At 55.1% G+C, this 14,523-nt stretch overlaps 1 protein-coding gene across 3 annotated transcripts in view; it reads right to left on the bottom strand.

Annotated features, from left to right (window-relative positions):
• The window catches only part of Myom2 (myomesin 2), a 55,587-nt gene extending 46,754 nt beyond the window's left edge, over window positions 1–8,833 (bottom strand). The window contains exons 1-3 of one of the 3 annotated variants that reach the window (XM_003479710.3): window positions 8,694–8,833; window positions 1,555–1,671; window positions 266–454 (exon numbers count right to left, since the gene is read on the bottom strand). In XM_003479710.3, coding sequence (XP_003479758.1) covers window positions 266–454; window positions 1,555–1,661 — 296 coding nt within the window. In that variant the 5' untranslated portion in view covers window positions 1,662–1,671; window positions 8,694–8,833. Of the gene's footprint in view, window positions 1–265; window positions 455–814; window positions 856–1,554; window positions 1,672–1,768; window positions 1,876–8,693 lie in introns of those variants that run through there. The other 2 variants (XM_063234989.1, XM_063234990.1) reach the window with 2 other exon arrangements.
• Window positions 8,834–14,523: the final 5,690 nt, after the last annotated feature.

The raw sequence follows: 14,523 nt of genomic DNA on the forward strand, positions 1-14,523 counted from the left end.
GCTTGGTGCTACAATCTACTTGTGGGAAGCACAAGTGGGCCTGTGGGTTCTGGTCAGTGCCAGCCTGAGGGCCTCAGGCTGCAGCCCCTAGGGCAGAAGGCATCAGTGGGGAACTCACCCCCAACCAAGCAACAAAGCCAGGGTGCAAGACGATGGGGCGGGGTCTCCTGGCCCTGTGCTCCCTGATTTGCCGTCCCCTTTGCAGTGCCTCCCAGCCCCATGGAGGTCAGGGTCGGGCCAGAAGCCAGGACAGCACTGGGGTTACCTGTGCTCATCTTCCTGCTGCTTTTCGCCTGTGCTCATGCTCGCAGCCCTCCTTGAGGTCTGGCTGGACGCTTTCTGTGCAGACAATGTCTGTGTGAGAGCCCTCTGGGTGGAGGTCTGGCTGGACACTCTCTGCGCAGATGACATCTGTGTAAGTGCCCTCTGGGTAGAGGACTGGCTGGACGTTCGCCTGGACCAAGGTGGGAGTAATCAGGGTGCCAGAACAGTACTGAGAATTATCTGACAGCACTGCTCGCTGGCCAACAGCCCAACCACCTCCACATGCACAGGTGTGTACATGTAGCACACCACATGATGCATACACATGCCCTCAGGTATACACATGGATGGACACAGGCACATACATGGCTGACACATGTCTATGCACATGTAAACATGTGTACACACACACCAAGACACAACATGGATACACATGCCCACAGGTGTGCCCACACATGTGCACATCATACACATGCTCCTGCACGCTGATATACACCCACTAGTACACACCATACACATGCACACACACACTCACACACCCAGCACGCACAAGCCCCAGCCTGCGTTCCGGTACATCCTGCCATCCTTGCCCAGGCAGGGTCCCTGTGCTCGGTGGCTCCGCTGGGCTCCTGCTGTCTCCTCCCTCCACAGCCACTGCCCACACAGTTGTCCTGGCTCACAGCCACAAGTAAATATATCCCAAGGGATGGGGCCCCCCACTCTGCTGGGGGGCTGCAAGTGTTTGGCTGTGTTTGTTGCAAGGATGACAACTAAATAAGAGTGCCACGAGTGCCTCTAAATATAGGGCGAGTGCTGGTGACATGTGGCAGGCACCTTCTGCTGGGCACTCCCTGCCAGGAGGGGCCCTCCCTTCCCACTCACGGCCTCCGAATCATGATCATCCCATTAAACCCCAAACACACCGGGCTGTCATCAAGGCATCACCCCTACAAGCAAGGTGGCGAAACTGCTCTGCCGGTGGACGTCCCCTCATCTCGTGTTGCCCCTAGCAGCCTCTCCCTACTAACAGCCCCAGTGCTTTCCTCCTCACCACCCTTGACTCTGGATGACTCTCTAGACCCGGCAGCCAGAGGCATGTGAGGAAGAGCAGAGCCAGTGAGCTCTGCTGAGGATCCTGTTCAGGACCCAGTGGCCACGGCCAGGCCTGCAGCACCTGGAGGGCCTGGAGGGACAAAGCTGCCCCTCTCCAGGGCCTGGAAGGGGAGTTCCTGCCTTTAAATGCCAGCCCCAGACCAGAACACAAGGAGTCCAGTCGTGGTGTCAACTTACTTTTTGGATGCATATTCGTCCAGCAGGTACCTGGTTTGAATGTGACGGTACGACTGGTCGAAGTGCTTGTGTCTCTTCTGGTAGAAGGGCAGGGCCACCAGGTACATGTCGAGGGCTCTGAAGACAGAAGGAAGCCAGGTGAGGACCATGCATGGAGGGCACCCCAGGCCACCGCTAGATTCACAGGGGCATCACTCTCAGGGGGAAAACCCACCGGAGTAGGTGGGGATGAAAGAAAAACTCCACAGGTGGGAATTGTCCTAGGCTAACAGCCCTGAGCCATGATTTCATTCATGTTTACTTCATAACAACTACAATACTGAGTCCTATGTTTCGTTAACTGGGAGCTAAACATTTACAGAATTCCAGGTATGTCGAGGGCCATGGAAAACCAACTTTACCAGGGAGGCTAAAAATAATGAAAACAGATTAGAGAAATAAACAAAGGCCTGGAACACAAGAGGAGGTAAGATGACAGCCATAGGCACGAGGAGAAGGAAAAATACCCTGGGAAGGAGAGGAGGGGGCAGCAGGGAGGCCAGCAGCAGCCAACCCTTGGACAGTGGGCAGGGTGGACAAGCGCAGGGCCTCGGGTTACACGGCCAGGCATCAGAAAGCTACTCTGGGAAGGCGTCTCCGAAGGAGGCGCTGAGGTCACCTCAAGGGCCTTGAGAAAGACTCAGTTTCCCAGCACCTCCAGGTCTGCTTTGCTGAAATCAGGTGAACCTGGTGGCTGAGCTGAGGAGACGACAAGGACTGAGCCAGCATGGAAGGCTCCAGGGTATGGGGAAAGGTGACATTTGGGTAAGATTCCCCAAACAAGACACTGCGAGGCCAGGCTAGGCCCGTCCTTTTTGGGCTGGGGTTTGGCTCTCTCTTGCATGTGTTCACACTGAATAAATAAAACCCCAGTGGACTGAATGGCCTCCACAAAGCCTCACAAAGCTGCATTCCTAGGTGTGTCACACTTCCACTGCTCTGAGCAGTACCTGACATACTCAATTTAAAGAAGGAAAGACTGGTTTGGGCTCATGGTTACAGAGGCTTCAGGCCAGGGTCAGTCGGATCCCAGACCTACACAGTGAAAGGCCTGCTGGAGGAAGGACGCTCACCCACCGCACAGTGGCTGAGAAGCTGAGAAGAGGAAGAGCCAGAGAGAAAGGGGCAGGGACCAGACCCACCATTCAAAGGCAAGAGGCAGTATGGTAACCATTGTTGATCACCTTATATTTTGATGGTTTTTACATTATCTATTATGTCCACCCTTTTGATTTGACTGACTCTGTTCTGATATGTCGCATTTGGTTTTACTCTCTTCAAAAAAAGTAATAAGAACTGTGAGAATAATAAAACCCAAAATGTGTAATTGTCATTTTGTAAAAAAAAAAAAAAAAAAAAGAAAGAAAGTGTTCTAAAGGTTATAACTGCATATATGTTTAAGTGTATAAGATAGATAACCATATTACTGTCTTTTGGGTCACTGAACAAAACTGTTTGCACTCTCACTGTTTGAAAGTCCACTTTATGTGCTTCAATTTTGTAACTTGAACAACTATTTCTAAGATGAGAATATGAAATCTATTAACTAGTAATTTCTTACTGTTTATTTTTTAAATTTTATATTACTTGTACCCTTAAAAAAAAAAAGGCACCAGTGACCCAACCTCATTCAGTTTGCCTCACCTTCCAGTCAGCCCATCAAGCTCTGCACTCGGATTAACCCACTCGGTGAAGTCAGGGCCTTGTGACCTGTTCACCTCCTCAGATCCCATCAGGAGGAGGCCAAGCCTTCACCACAGTGAGGACCCAGCCGTGAGAAAGTCTCTGCGATCATTAATTTCCAAGAAAACCCCGAAAGAGTTTCTCCAAGCCTGAGCTCCACGTATGTCTTTCATGTGTAAGAATAATCTGCTCTGCTCTAAACAAGCAACAGCCAGGGCCACCGCTCAGATTGAAGGCAGGGGGATGGATGCTCAGGAGAGGAGGTTCGCAAGGGCCTCTGGGAGGAGCCATCTCCATTTCCACTGTCTCTGTGGCTTGGCCCCACAGGGAGTGTGTGAGAAATCTGGAAGGGTACACCGCACAGCTAACTTCCTTTAGACTCTGACCTCTGAGGATGTTGAGGGGCAGATCCTAGAGAGATGCTTAGTGACCACCCAGGCCCCTTCTTACCAGGTAGAAGCAAAAGACAGGCACCAAGCACTCGGGCACGCATGAGGGACCTGAAGTCCTCAGGCGCCTGCTGCAGGGTCTTAGTCTCCCCCTAAAACTCAGCTTCTGTCCAATCACCTCCTGCACAGAAGGTCTGGGCACACTTGATGACAAACACCCCATGGGAGGTGGCCCGTCGTGGGACACGGCAGAGCCCTCCCCCATGCCACTCAGCCCCTAGATGTGTGAAGGAGAAGACAGAGACCCAGAGCCCTGGTTCACAGCCAAGGGACCTGGAGTCTAAACGACCCAAGCACCATGGAGTGGCCTTGTCCAGCTCTAAGATACCCCATCAGATCTGTGGGGCCAATGCCAGGCTCAGCACCATCACAGTGGAGCATGCTGGTTGTCTTGATCAGTCATCATCACCTCGGATTCTGCCCACAGGGGAAGGGTTCTGAAAAAATCTGTCAGGAAGACAGCCCACATCCTTGGAGAGGCAGAATGATATGCTCAAAATGGCTGTTCTCCCAAAACTGCTCTACAGATTCAAAATCCCAACAACATTCCTCACAAATCCAGAGAAAACAACCCTAAAATCCCTGTGGGACCAGAAGACACCTGAACAACAAAAGCAGTCCCAGGAAGGGGAGTTAGCTCAGTGGCATAAGCGTCTGCCTGGCAAGTGCTAAGTTGTGAGTTAGAACCCTGGTACCAAAAAAAAAAAAAAGCAATCACAAGCAGTAAAAGCAAAGCAGGAGGCATCACAGCAGGAGTTTATCATTTGAAGCTATTTTACAACACTACACTGATTTAAAGAAAAAAAAAAAAAAAAAAAAGCATGGAGCTGGACCTGGCACAGCCTTAAGGATCAAAGGCACGGAATAGCAGAAGCAGAACCAACCCCAAGCATTAGTGATCTCCGACAAAGGGGCCGAAAAGTGTGCGCTGGAGGAAAGATCACCTCTTCAATAAACGGTGCTGGGGAAACTGGCTTTCCACACACGTGGAAGATTAAACCCAACTCCACATCTCCTCCAGGTACTAAATCACAGAAACAGAAGCACTTCATCTTCAGGAAGGTGAAACGTAAAACTCCTGAAGACGTAGGTGGAGACACGGACAGAACCCCAGGTGCACAGGAAATAACATTGCAAAGCATCAGCTGGTATCACATAAAATTAAAAACTTCTGCACAGCCAAAGAAACAACCAACCTACCAGATGGGAAAACTCTGGCACCTACCCCCTGGACAGAGACTAACACCTAGGATATGTAAAGAATTCAAAAAAAGAGACCCCCACAAATGACAGACCTAGAGAAAAAACAAGAACTGAAATGAAGAGACACTTCTCAGAAGGACAAATGCCCAATAAATACGTGAAAAATGTCACTAACACTGGCCATTCGGTAAATACAAATTAAAACCACACTGAGATTCCATCATACTCCAGTGTAACATGGCCACCATCAAGAAACCAAAAACAGCACAAAAAGGAATTCAGTACCAAAGAAAGAAATGGGATAACAAGGTTGGCAGAGCTGTGGGAGGTAAAAGGCCGTGTCCCTGTCAGCAGGGGTGTATAAACTAATGTGACCACTATGGACATCAACTTGAGATTCCTCAAAAAATTAAAACTAGAAATTCTAATCAACACAGCTATTCCCCTTCTGGGAATCTTCCAGCAAGAGTTAAAGTCACCTTTAACAGTGATCCACACACACCCATGTTTATATCAGCACAACTCGTAAGAGCTAAGTCTTGAAAGTGGCCTAAATGCCCATCAATAGATGGGTGGACAAGGGAAATGGGGTACTTACACACAGTGGAGCACTACCACAGCGTAAGGAAGGAAAGCGTGAGTCATTTGTAGGCAAATGGAGGCACTTTGAGACCATGATGCTCAGTGAAATACCCCAGACACACGAATTTAAATATTGCGTGGTTTCTCTGGTATTAGAAATGCAAGATATAAATAAAGAACAAAGTAAAAGATAGTAGAAAGTATGTACGTTTTTTCAGCTGCCAAGACGTCAAGAGACGGAGGGAGGAGTCTGGAAAGGAGGTGGAAAGAGAATGTGATTTTCACATACACAGACACATAGTAATAGAAGTTAACAATGAAAAATTATGTGCATCACTTTCCTGTGAGAAACATCCCACTGCGTCCCAGTGGGGTTCTCCCAGGAGCCCATGGTCTCCCAGGCACATCTACACCTGATGCCTCGGCATCCATGGGTGTCAACAAAGCCAGGATGTGCTTTTCTTCCAAGCTCAGGGTCCCCAAGACCTCATGCTGGGCTTTGTGGATGGTGGTGACACCACAGAGGTGTGTGGTACTGTGTGTCTCTCCCTTGCATCTTCATGGACTCGGGCACAGGGAGCAGAAGTGCCCAGTGGGGCATCACACATGACCAGATCTGCGCTCTTGCTCAGCTGTGAATGGCTCAGTCCTCAGCCCCCCACCCGCTCCCCACTGGCACTGGCCTCAAACTCCCCCCCCCCCGCCCCCGCCGCTACGCCCCTCGAAATCGGCACTAGGAATCTCAGTAATGTGGCCTGACCTCTCTGGGTTTCTGGGAGCCCCTAGCCCCTGCCTGGGAGACACAGGAGCTTCACAGCTTCATGGTGACAGTGAGGTGTGCAGGTCACTGGCACCCATGTCCAGTGCTCCTTGCCCTGACACCATGGAGGAGAGGACAGCACATTAAGTCCAGAGCTTTCTCTGCTCCTGAGTAAAATACACTCAGGGCCAGCAAAGCAGAGCTTCGTGGTCACCCCTCAGTGGAGCCCACTTAGTGGAGCCCACCATCACTTACTGCAGCCCACCATCACCTGGAGCACCAGCGATGGGCCACACACCTGCACCAGGAGCCAGGGGAAGTTAGAGGTACATCCTGGAGCTCAGCCATGCATGTGACACAGGTCCAAGGTGTCCTCGGCTCCCCCTGCCTCCTAAGACCTGCACCTGTATCTAGTCCAACCAGACTCTGTCATCTGCCACCAATGCCTACTCCTGTCTCTGCCAGGAGGGGCTTTCCTAGATCTTCTGGGACCCTCTGGAACTTTCTGGAAGCATATAGCATCCCTACTGGCTGCAACCTGTGGAAGCTGAATCCCTGCAGCACATGTGGCACCAGAAAGTCCAGGTGTCCCTGGACTCTACCTAGAAAGCTCCTTTCCTTTCTAAGAACTCTGGCTCAGATGGGCTAATCTGATAAACAGGATCCCCCAAAACATGAGGGCTAGGCTCTCCTCGAAGCGCAGGCTCTCACAGAGACCCTGGGTATGAAACCATGGAGACATGCGGATGCTCAGGATCCGTGGCCAGGCCCCACCGCACTTGGGGCTCTATTTGCTGCTGTTTTTCTCACATCAGACCAGGGAGCAGCAGCTTGTGGGGTCCCAATGGCCAGAGGAATGCACTCCGCCCACCTGGTGCCTAGGCCCCTGCAGAGCAGGCGCCAGGGTCCTTGACACTCCCGCCAGCTTCTGGCTCTGGGGCCGCGCCCAGAACTCCTGACATGCTTGGGAATGCTGACACCACCCTGAAATGGGAGCCTCTTCCTGCACAGGGGCCATGCATCTGTGTGTCCTCCCCAAGTCCCTCCTCGGACAGCCCTGAGGACTCTGCTTTTGTATCCCAAAGCATGACTGTCACTTGCAAAGACAATCCAATCTCAAAGCATTTTCTCCACTTAATGCAAGGAGAAAGCTGTTTGTGCAACTCAAATGTCCAGCAGACAGACACCTGGCACCAGAACCATGGGCCTGGGCAGGGCGAGCTGGCACAGAGGGGCCCAGCTGAACTCTGGCAGCACGGCCACAGGATCTGCTTGGCCCAGAGGATTTTCCAAATGACTTATCACCAAAGTAACCACTGATCCCAAAATAACCATGGCACAGAAGGAGCCCTAAGACCGGGTAAGACGCCCCAGGTCTAATCCCTGCCGCTAAGTTCCCAGTTCACCCAGTAACCTTGGAGAGCTGTGACAGCGTGACTAGGGCTCTTACTCCTGGGACGCCTGACTCCTTTCTCCTGATGCCAGGAAGGCACAGCCCCCAACCTGCAGGTGTCCGACTGTCCAAGACCCATGTGTGGCCCCAGATGGAGACCTGAAGCAACAGCTCTCAGAGACCCTAAGTTGCCTGGCACTATACCTCCATTGTCCCTGGTTTGCATAAAGCACAGAGGACAGGCGAGGGGCTCTGCCTCTTGCAAACCCCTGCAGGCACAGCACCCTAACCTTCCTCAGAGCACTCCATATCTCACCCTGCTCTTTGCCGGCTGCGCCCGCTGCCCCACAGCAAGATGTTGGCTAGCTCAGGGAGCCCGAGCAGCTCTGCAGGGGACAGGGCGAGTGACACATGGCATGGCCGGGACCCAGTGCCCAAGCCCTAGAGCCCAGCTGGGATTCATCTCCTGAGCCCAGCTACTGAGTCATCTTTAAAGTCTGCTCACTTCTCCAGGGGCGGGGCAGGAAGAAGAGGGGCTCCCACCTCGGCCTCTCCCCTTCATGGCCCCTGGTCTCAGGGTAGAAAGTGACATGGGAAGTTCTGACCTCTGCAGGAAGAAGGTTACTGTCCCCCAGGAAGCGTCACTGCTTTCTCCACCCCTGCATCCAAGCTAACTGACCTTTCCTTATTCCCTCAAGAAAACACCCCACTTTTTGTTTGATTCCTTTCCCATTTCCCTCTTCTCTATCATTTCGGAGACCCTCATGACAATCACAGGAATCAGCCAGCTGATCTAGGACAGGACTGCGAACTCGGGGAAGACCAGCTTCTCCGCAGGCAAGTTAGGGTCAGCACAGTGGACAGGGCTGCCAAGCACAGAGCACGCCCAGGAGCCTGCAGTCCTGAGGACCCAGCGCTGCTGCTGAACCTGCGGGTCCAGGGGGTTCTGCATGGAAACCCAGTGCCCTGAGTCTGCACCTGAAATCCCTGCCCAGAGCCACTCATGAGCAGACGGGGAATAGACACTCACCGGAGGGCGGAGAGGCACAGGAGAGCGTGGCACTGGCTGAGGACAGCCGAGCTAATTTCTTCCCGTGAGTGTGGCTGCCCCCATTTATGGCCAGGAGAGGCTATATTTAGGCTGTGGGCCTGCCTCTGCCAACTGATACCTGCCTCCTAATAAATCACCCACTGCTCCCCGGAGGAATCGTCAGATGTGAGGGGGGATCAAATAGTTCTCTTTTGAGTCCCCATGTCCATTACCAGGGAACAGGGGACCCTCGCCCTGCTCCTCCACATTCCCAGCTTCACATACCAGGGCTCAGATGCATTTCCAGCCTGCTCTTGCTGCCAGCTCCTGCATATAATAAAGTGCTGTCGGGGAGAATGGCTGTCAGGGCCTCCAAGGGCCACAAGCCCAGGCACCACCTGTCAGCTGGGCATCTCCGTGGGTCCCAGGCCAGGGGACTGGCAGCCCTGTGGGCTCTGTGTGTGTGTGTGTGCATGCACATGTGTGCTGTGTGTGCTCGGGAGCCACCCAGTTTACACTTGATTCTACCCTGGGCTAACTTTGCCAGAGCACAGCCTGCCTGCTTGGCACGCCGGGGCTTATTTTTAGTCATTACCGAAGCCGTGCACCACATCTGAACACACGGCAATCTCAGGTGGCCATCGTGCCAGCATGTGTCCAAGTATAAATAACTTGTGCCGGGCACTGCGGGGTCCTAGAGGAGGGCCCAGTGGGGCCTGTGGCCGACAGGTTCATGTTGCAGCCTGCTAGCACCACCTGGCTGCACAGCCACCACCAGGCAAGCAGTGCTCTAGTGATAGCAGAGCAAGGCCACAAACGTGCTAGCGAGGGGACACAGAGCAGATGCCACTTCCTGTCCCCAAGAGCCACTAGGGACTGAGTCAGGACCCGCATCCCTCCAGGCTCCGACAGCCAACCTTGTGGGTTCCGGCTGACCAGACAGCAGCCACAGTGGTTTGGAGCCCTGTCTCTGCCCAGGCAGCCCAGCCAGTTCTCCCAAATAATTCCCAGCGGACTGTGAACAGCCCAAGTCACAACTGGACCCCGGCACCAAGGATGTGGCTTCAATATTAGCTTCAAACACCCCAAGGTCCCTCCGGCTGAGCGTCCCAGCCATCCATGTGGCCCATGGTGGCCAGCGCTCTCCTCTGTTCCTGTGTTCAGGGACCTGTGCTCCATGCAGTCTGGACCTGTCCTGCTTTCCCCAGCCCCAGCCCCAGAGCACCACCTGGCACAGCTGCAGTCTCCCCACTCACAGGATTCCCTGACGGGGTGGTGCTGCCACACAGGACCTGGCCTGGTGCTCCACGGCGCACATGTGCCTCTGGCTTCCAGAGGCTGAAGTCCAAGGTCTTCCCTGGTTACTGCCTGCCTCTCACTGTGTCTGCCCATGGTGGAAGGAGTTCTCTGGGGTCCCCATGGAGAACACACTGACCCCATTTCCAAGGCTACTGTCACAGCTTTGTTACTCTTAAAGTCACCTTGGAAATGGATGGCATTTCCCCTTGGGGACTCAGGGGCACTGACACCTAGTGTGGCAGACAAGGCAGTGCACTGTTTATCAGTGTCCATTCCAGGGCGGGGAGGAAGTGTCCTTTTCCTAGAGGACCAGTCAGGGCATTTGCTCCTAGTATGCAGGGACAGTTCTAAGGCCCCGCTGCCACCAGCCTGCTGGTGACCTCAGTAAAGGGCAACAGCCTCTGTGCCCTTGGCTCTGAAACATGTGCCCAGTGTGCTACTCTAGGGAAGGAGCAGGAAGTCGGACACCAGTCAGGGCAGCCGTCAAGCCAGGCGGGCACCACAGGCCCTGTGCCTGGCCCTGCCTCAGCCTTTGAGCTGTGGTCACATGGCCACAGTGGGGCAGAGCACTAATGTGGCAGGACTCAGCCATGACAGACTCGAACTCCCTGCAGGGAATCCAGCACCCACCGAGTCCCAAGATGCCAAAGTGGCTGCTGGTACAGCGGCGAGTCTTCGATAACCTGCTCGGTGCTGGACATTCTCAAGAGCACCCCCATGGATGCACTCTGCACCTCTCCACCAGACCCAGCCTGCTCTCTGGTCCCCACCACCTGCCACCCCTGAGAGCTGAGCCTCAGCACATGGGCCAGAGAGCCACACATCAGGTTAAGTTCCTTGCCCCATGCGAAGACCCTTCCCAGCTGCTCGCTCACCGTCTCTGCCCCTCCAATCAACAGTGCAAGTGAGCTCTTCATCTGTTTCCTACCCGCACCTGGGTCCCTCTGTTATGCATCCCCCAAGCACTGGGCCCTTCCTACAGAGATCCCAAAGGGACTTCGCCCCAAGAGAGCACTGAATGCATCTGACAAATGCTGTCTCCTATGGCAGGGAGCGAACAAACCACGCCAGAGGCATCCTGGTGGTATATGGAACCATATCCAGTGTCCAGGAAGAAGACTGCATTGCAAATGGCTGCCATGGGGCGTGGGGTTCCAGTTTGTAACTCAAGACCCTCCCCAGATGCCCATCAGCAGGACTGGCTGTGTGTTGGGGTTTGGTTTGTCCAGGCACTACCTTGCCACATCCAGGAAGAGTTTGGGGTGGCCATGTGACCTGGAGCGAGACAATCCTGCCTCAGAGAAGCTGAAGCCATGAACAGCTGGGCAGGTGACACTGGATGGCCCAGCCGCCTGCCAAACCCTGCACAGTGGCTCAGCCCCAAGCCAGCACAGGACCTGTGCCTTTGCTGGGCAGGCACAGCGTTGCATTTGTGCGGAAACCTCTAAGTTTCTCTGTTACTGAATCCAGACACTCCCAACTTTTATCCTGTGGTGCTGGTGACAGGCTGGTACCCGCGGGCACAGCACCAGTCACCCACAGCAGGCAGGGTCAGCATGGGGCCCAACTCCACTTGGCTCCATGTGTGCTGATCCCCTGCCAGAGCCTGAGCCCCACAGAGAATCCTTGGGATGCCCCGGACTCGGCTTCCCCGTAAAGTGAGAGCTGGATGAGATGACCCCAATGGGCTGTAGGCTCACCATGAAGTAAAGGAGTCAGGGACAGTGCCTGCGCCCTACAAGGCCCCAGAGGCAGGAGCCAGGCAAGGAGAAGCATGAACCACATCCAAGCAGAGCCCACACTGGGAGTTTAGGCTCTGGAAGACACAAGCGGTGGCGCTGGAAGTACATCCATAGGAGCCATGTGGACCGCAGCACCAGGAAGCCTGTGTGAGCAGGGAGAGGGGACCGGGCCCCTGAAGAGGGCAGAGGGGGAGGCTGAGGCAATAGGAGGTCTGCAGGGCCAGGCCACACAGCGCCAGGCAGCTCCCCACCCCCAGCTCCAGTCCTACCCCTGCGAGGGCGGGTAGAGGAGGGCTCCACTGGAATCCAGGGCCTGCAGGGCCTGGTCATGGCGGGAGGGTGAAAGATCCAGGCCAGGCCAGGCCAGGGACCACCACGCAGGCAGCTGATGGGGACCAAACTCCAACTCCAGGGGGCCACCATGGGTGACACAGGGGACACAGGAGCCAGAGCTGCTGAGCAACCACACAAGACACTGCTGACGGGCCCAGAGCCAGAAGCTCTTAACACAAGGAAGCCAGGGCGGCTCTAGGCTCCAGGCTTGACTGCCACTTCGTGCAGACCCCACAGAGGCTGAGCGAAGACAGAGCTCAAGTGACAGCGGGAGTCGCAGGCTGGGGGCTGGCGGGCATCAGCAGGAAGGAAGCCTGCATCCCCAACACAGTGTTGCCTGCCTTGCCAGCCCAGCCTCATCCTCTAAGAGGCTGAGGCAGGAGGATCACAAGTTCAAGCCCATCCTGAGCAGCTCAGCAACTTAGCCAAAACCTAGCTTCAAACTAAAAATACAAAAGGCTGGCACAGGCTCAGTGTGAAGGCCCTGGGATCGACCCCAGCACCGCAGAAAGAAGATGAATGAGTAAAAAGCCTCAGCTGCCCTACATCCTCTGCAGAGCTGGCTCTGTCAGCACAGGAAGCAGTAGCGGCTGCAGTGTGGCCCAGCCGTGAGGGGAAACTGGTCCTCAGCAGCAGTGTCCAGGCCAGGACCAGCAGGGCATGTGCCCTGGGGAGCAGGAACTTTGGAGGTGGGGGCTCTGGTGCCCTGGGTGGTGTGACCTTGCCCCAACCCTGTCCTGGCTTGGGAGAGACGGCTCCCCCACCCCTGCCATCGGGGTCACTGCCTCACCTCAGATCCAGCGGGAGGGGGCCGGGGCAGCAACAGGGCTGGAAGCCTGGCCCCAGTGAGGGCACATCCTCCCCTCCCAGCCAGGGCCAGCCAGTGGGAGGGCAGGGTGCGTACCTGCTCCTCCTCACCAGCCCAGAGAGCCCAGCCTTCAGGACAGCACTGGAGCAGGGTGGCCTCTACAGCAGCAACCTGAGAGATGACCAAGCCAGCAGACAGAGGGGTCCCCAAGACCCAGGATGCCATCACTACCAGGGACACAGATGCTGACCGTGAAGAGCTGAGGATGCTGGGACAGCAAGCAGATTCTTCTGTCTCTCAGTCACAGTCAGCATCATACAGCTGAGTATAGTGGGGCACACCTGTAGTCCCAGCACTTGGGAGGCTGAGGCAGAAGGGTCACCTTGTCTCAGCAACAAAAAAATGAACACAGTGGAAGTAGGACAAGCTACCAAAACTGGGAAGCAGCTGTAGCATCCTGCTATGGTCTGTCTCCCAGGCATGAAATCTTTCACCCCGAGGCCCCTGGAGATGGTGTCAGGAGGTGGGGCAGAGGAGGAGGCAGAACCTGCTGGGGGGATCTCAACACTAGTGGGGGGCTGTTCTCTATGCTCACCCTGGGAGAAGGCACTTGGGGACTAGTAGGGACCAAGAAGGTGGGCCAGGAAGGACCAGGGGGGACAAGGAGGGACCAGAAGGGGACAGGATGGACCAGAAGTACAGGAGGGATGGGCAGCCCCACCGCTCCCAGCCCCTGCCCACGCCTGGGCATCCCAGGGGTCCCTGAGAGTGACCTGGCCCCGTGAGGGCCCTGTGCTGTTTTACTCCTGGGCTGCACCTGGGCGCTCGGTGCCTCAGGAGCTGGTGCCCTCAGAAGCTGCGTCTGCGGCTCTCTAGGCTCCTGTGCTCTGGGCTTCCGGCTCCAGCAGTGAACGCACAGCTCCTGTGTCCCCACTTCGATGCCCCTGGCTGGGCCCAGCCGAGGGAGATGGGAACATGGCCCTCATGTCCTGTCAGTAAGGATAGGGAAGCCGCGCTCATTCCCCAGGAAGGACCTCGGCAGCCTTGAGAGCAGAGAGGGAAGTGTAAGAACCAGGCCATTCCCAGTATCCCCTCATGGTGGGCAACATCGTGTGAGGTCACCTTGGAGCCCAGTGTGGTTTAAAGTCCTCTCCAGGGCAACGGTGCTTGCCTTGGGCTCAGAGCCACACTCCTTGCGGCAGGAAGGGTCGGGCAAGTGCTTACACCCAGGACCGGGGCACAGCTCCTCCACCATGATGTGGGCAGGGGCAGCTGAGAGCAGCTCAGGCTGAGCAAAGGCGGCCGATTACTTGTCAGTGTACTTAGGTGGGACAAGTTTTAAAAGCTGAGCAGGAGCCTGGTGTGGTGGCCATGCCTGTGATCCCAGAACTGGGAGTCTGAGGCTAGCTGGGATACATAATGAGTCCCTGTCTCAGAAAAACAAACCAAAACAAACAACAAAAACAGAGAAAAATTTTTAAAAAGTCTAAGCATTCACAGATGCAGGCACACATACGCACACTCACACAGGACACACAGCTGCCTGGCCCATGGAAAGGAGCCCCGGCCACGGCTGCTTCTGGTCCCATCTGATGATTGGTGTCCCCCTGCAGCGGTGTGACAGATGTCACGCCTGGCTTTCGGTCTC

The sequence above is a fragment of the Cavia porcellus genome, unplaced genomic scaffold (genome assembly GCF_034190915.1).
Source record: "Cavia porcellus strain 051 isolate PalLab524CR breed Dunkin Hartley unplaced genomic scaffold, mCavPor4.1 scaffold_24, whole genome shotgun sequence".
Classification (NCBI taxonomy): domain Eukaryota; kingdom Metazoa; phylum Chordata; class Mammalia; order Rodentia; family Caviidae; genus Cavia; species Cavia porcellus.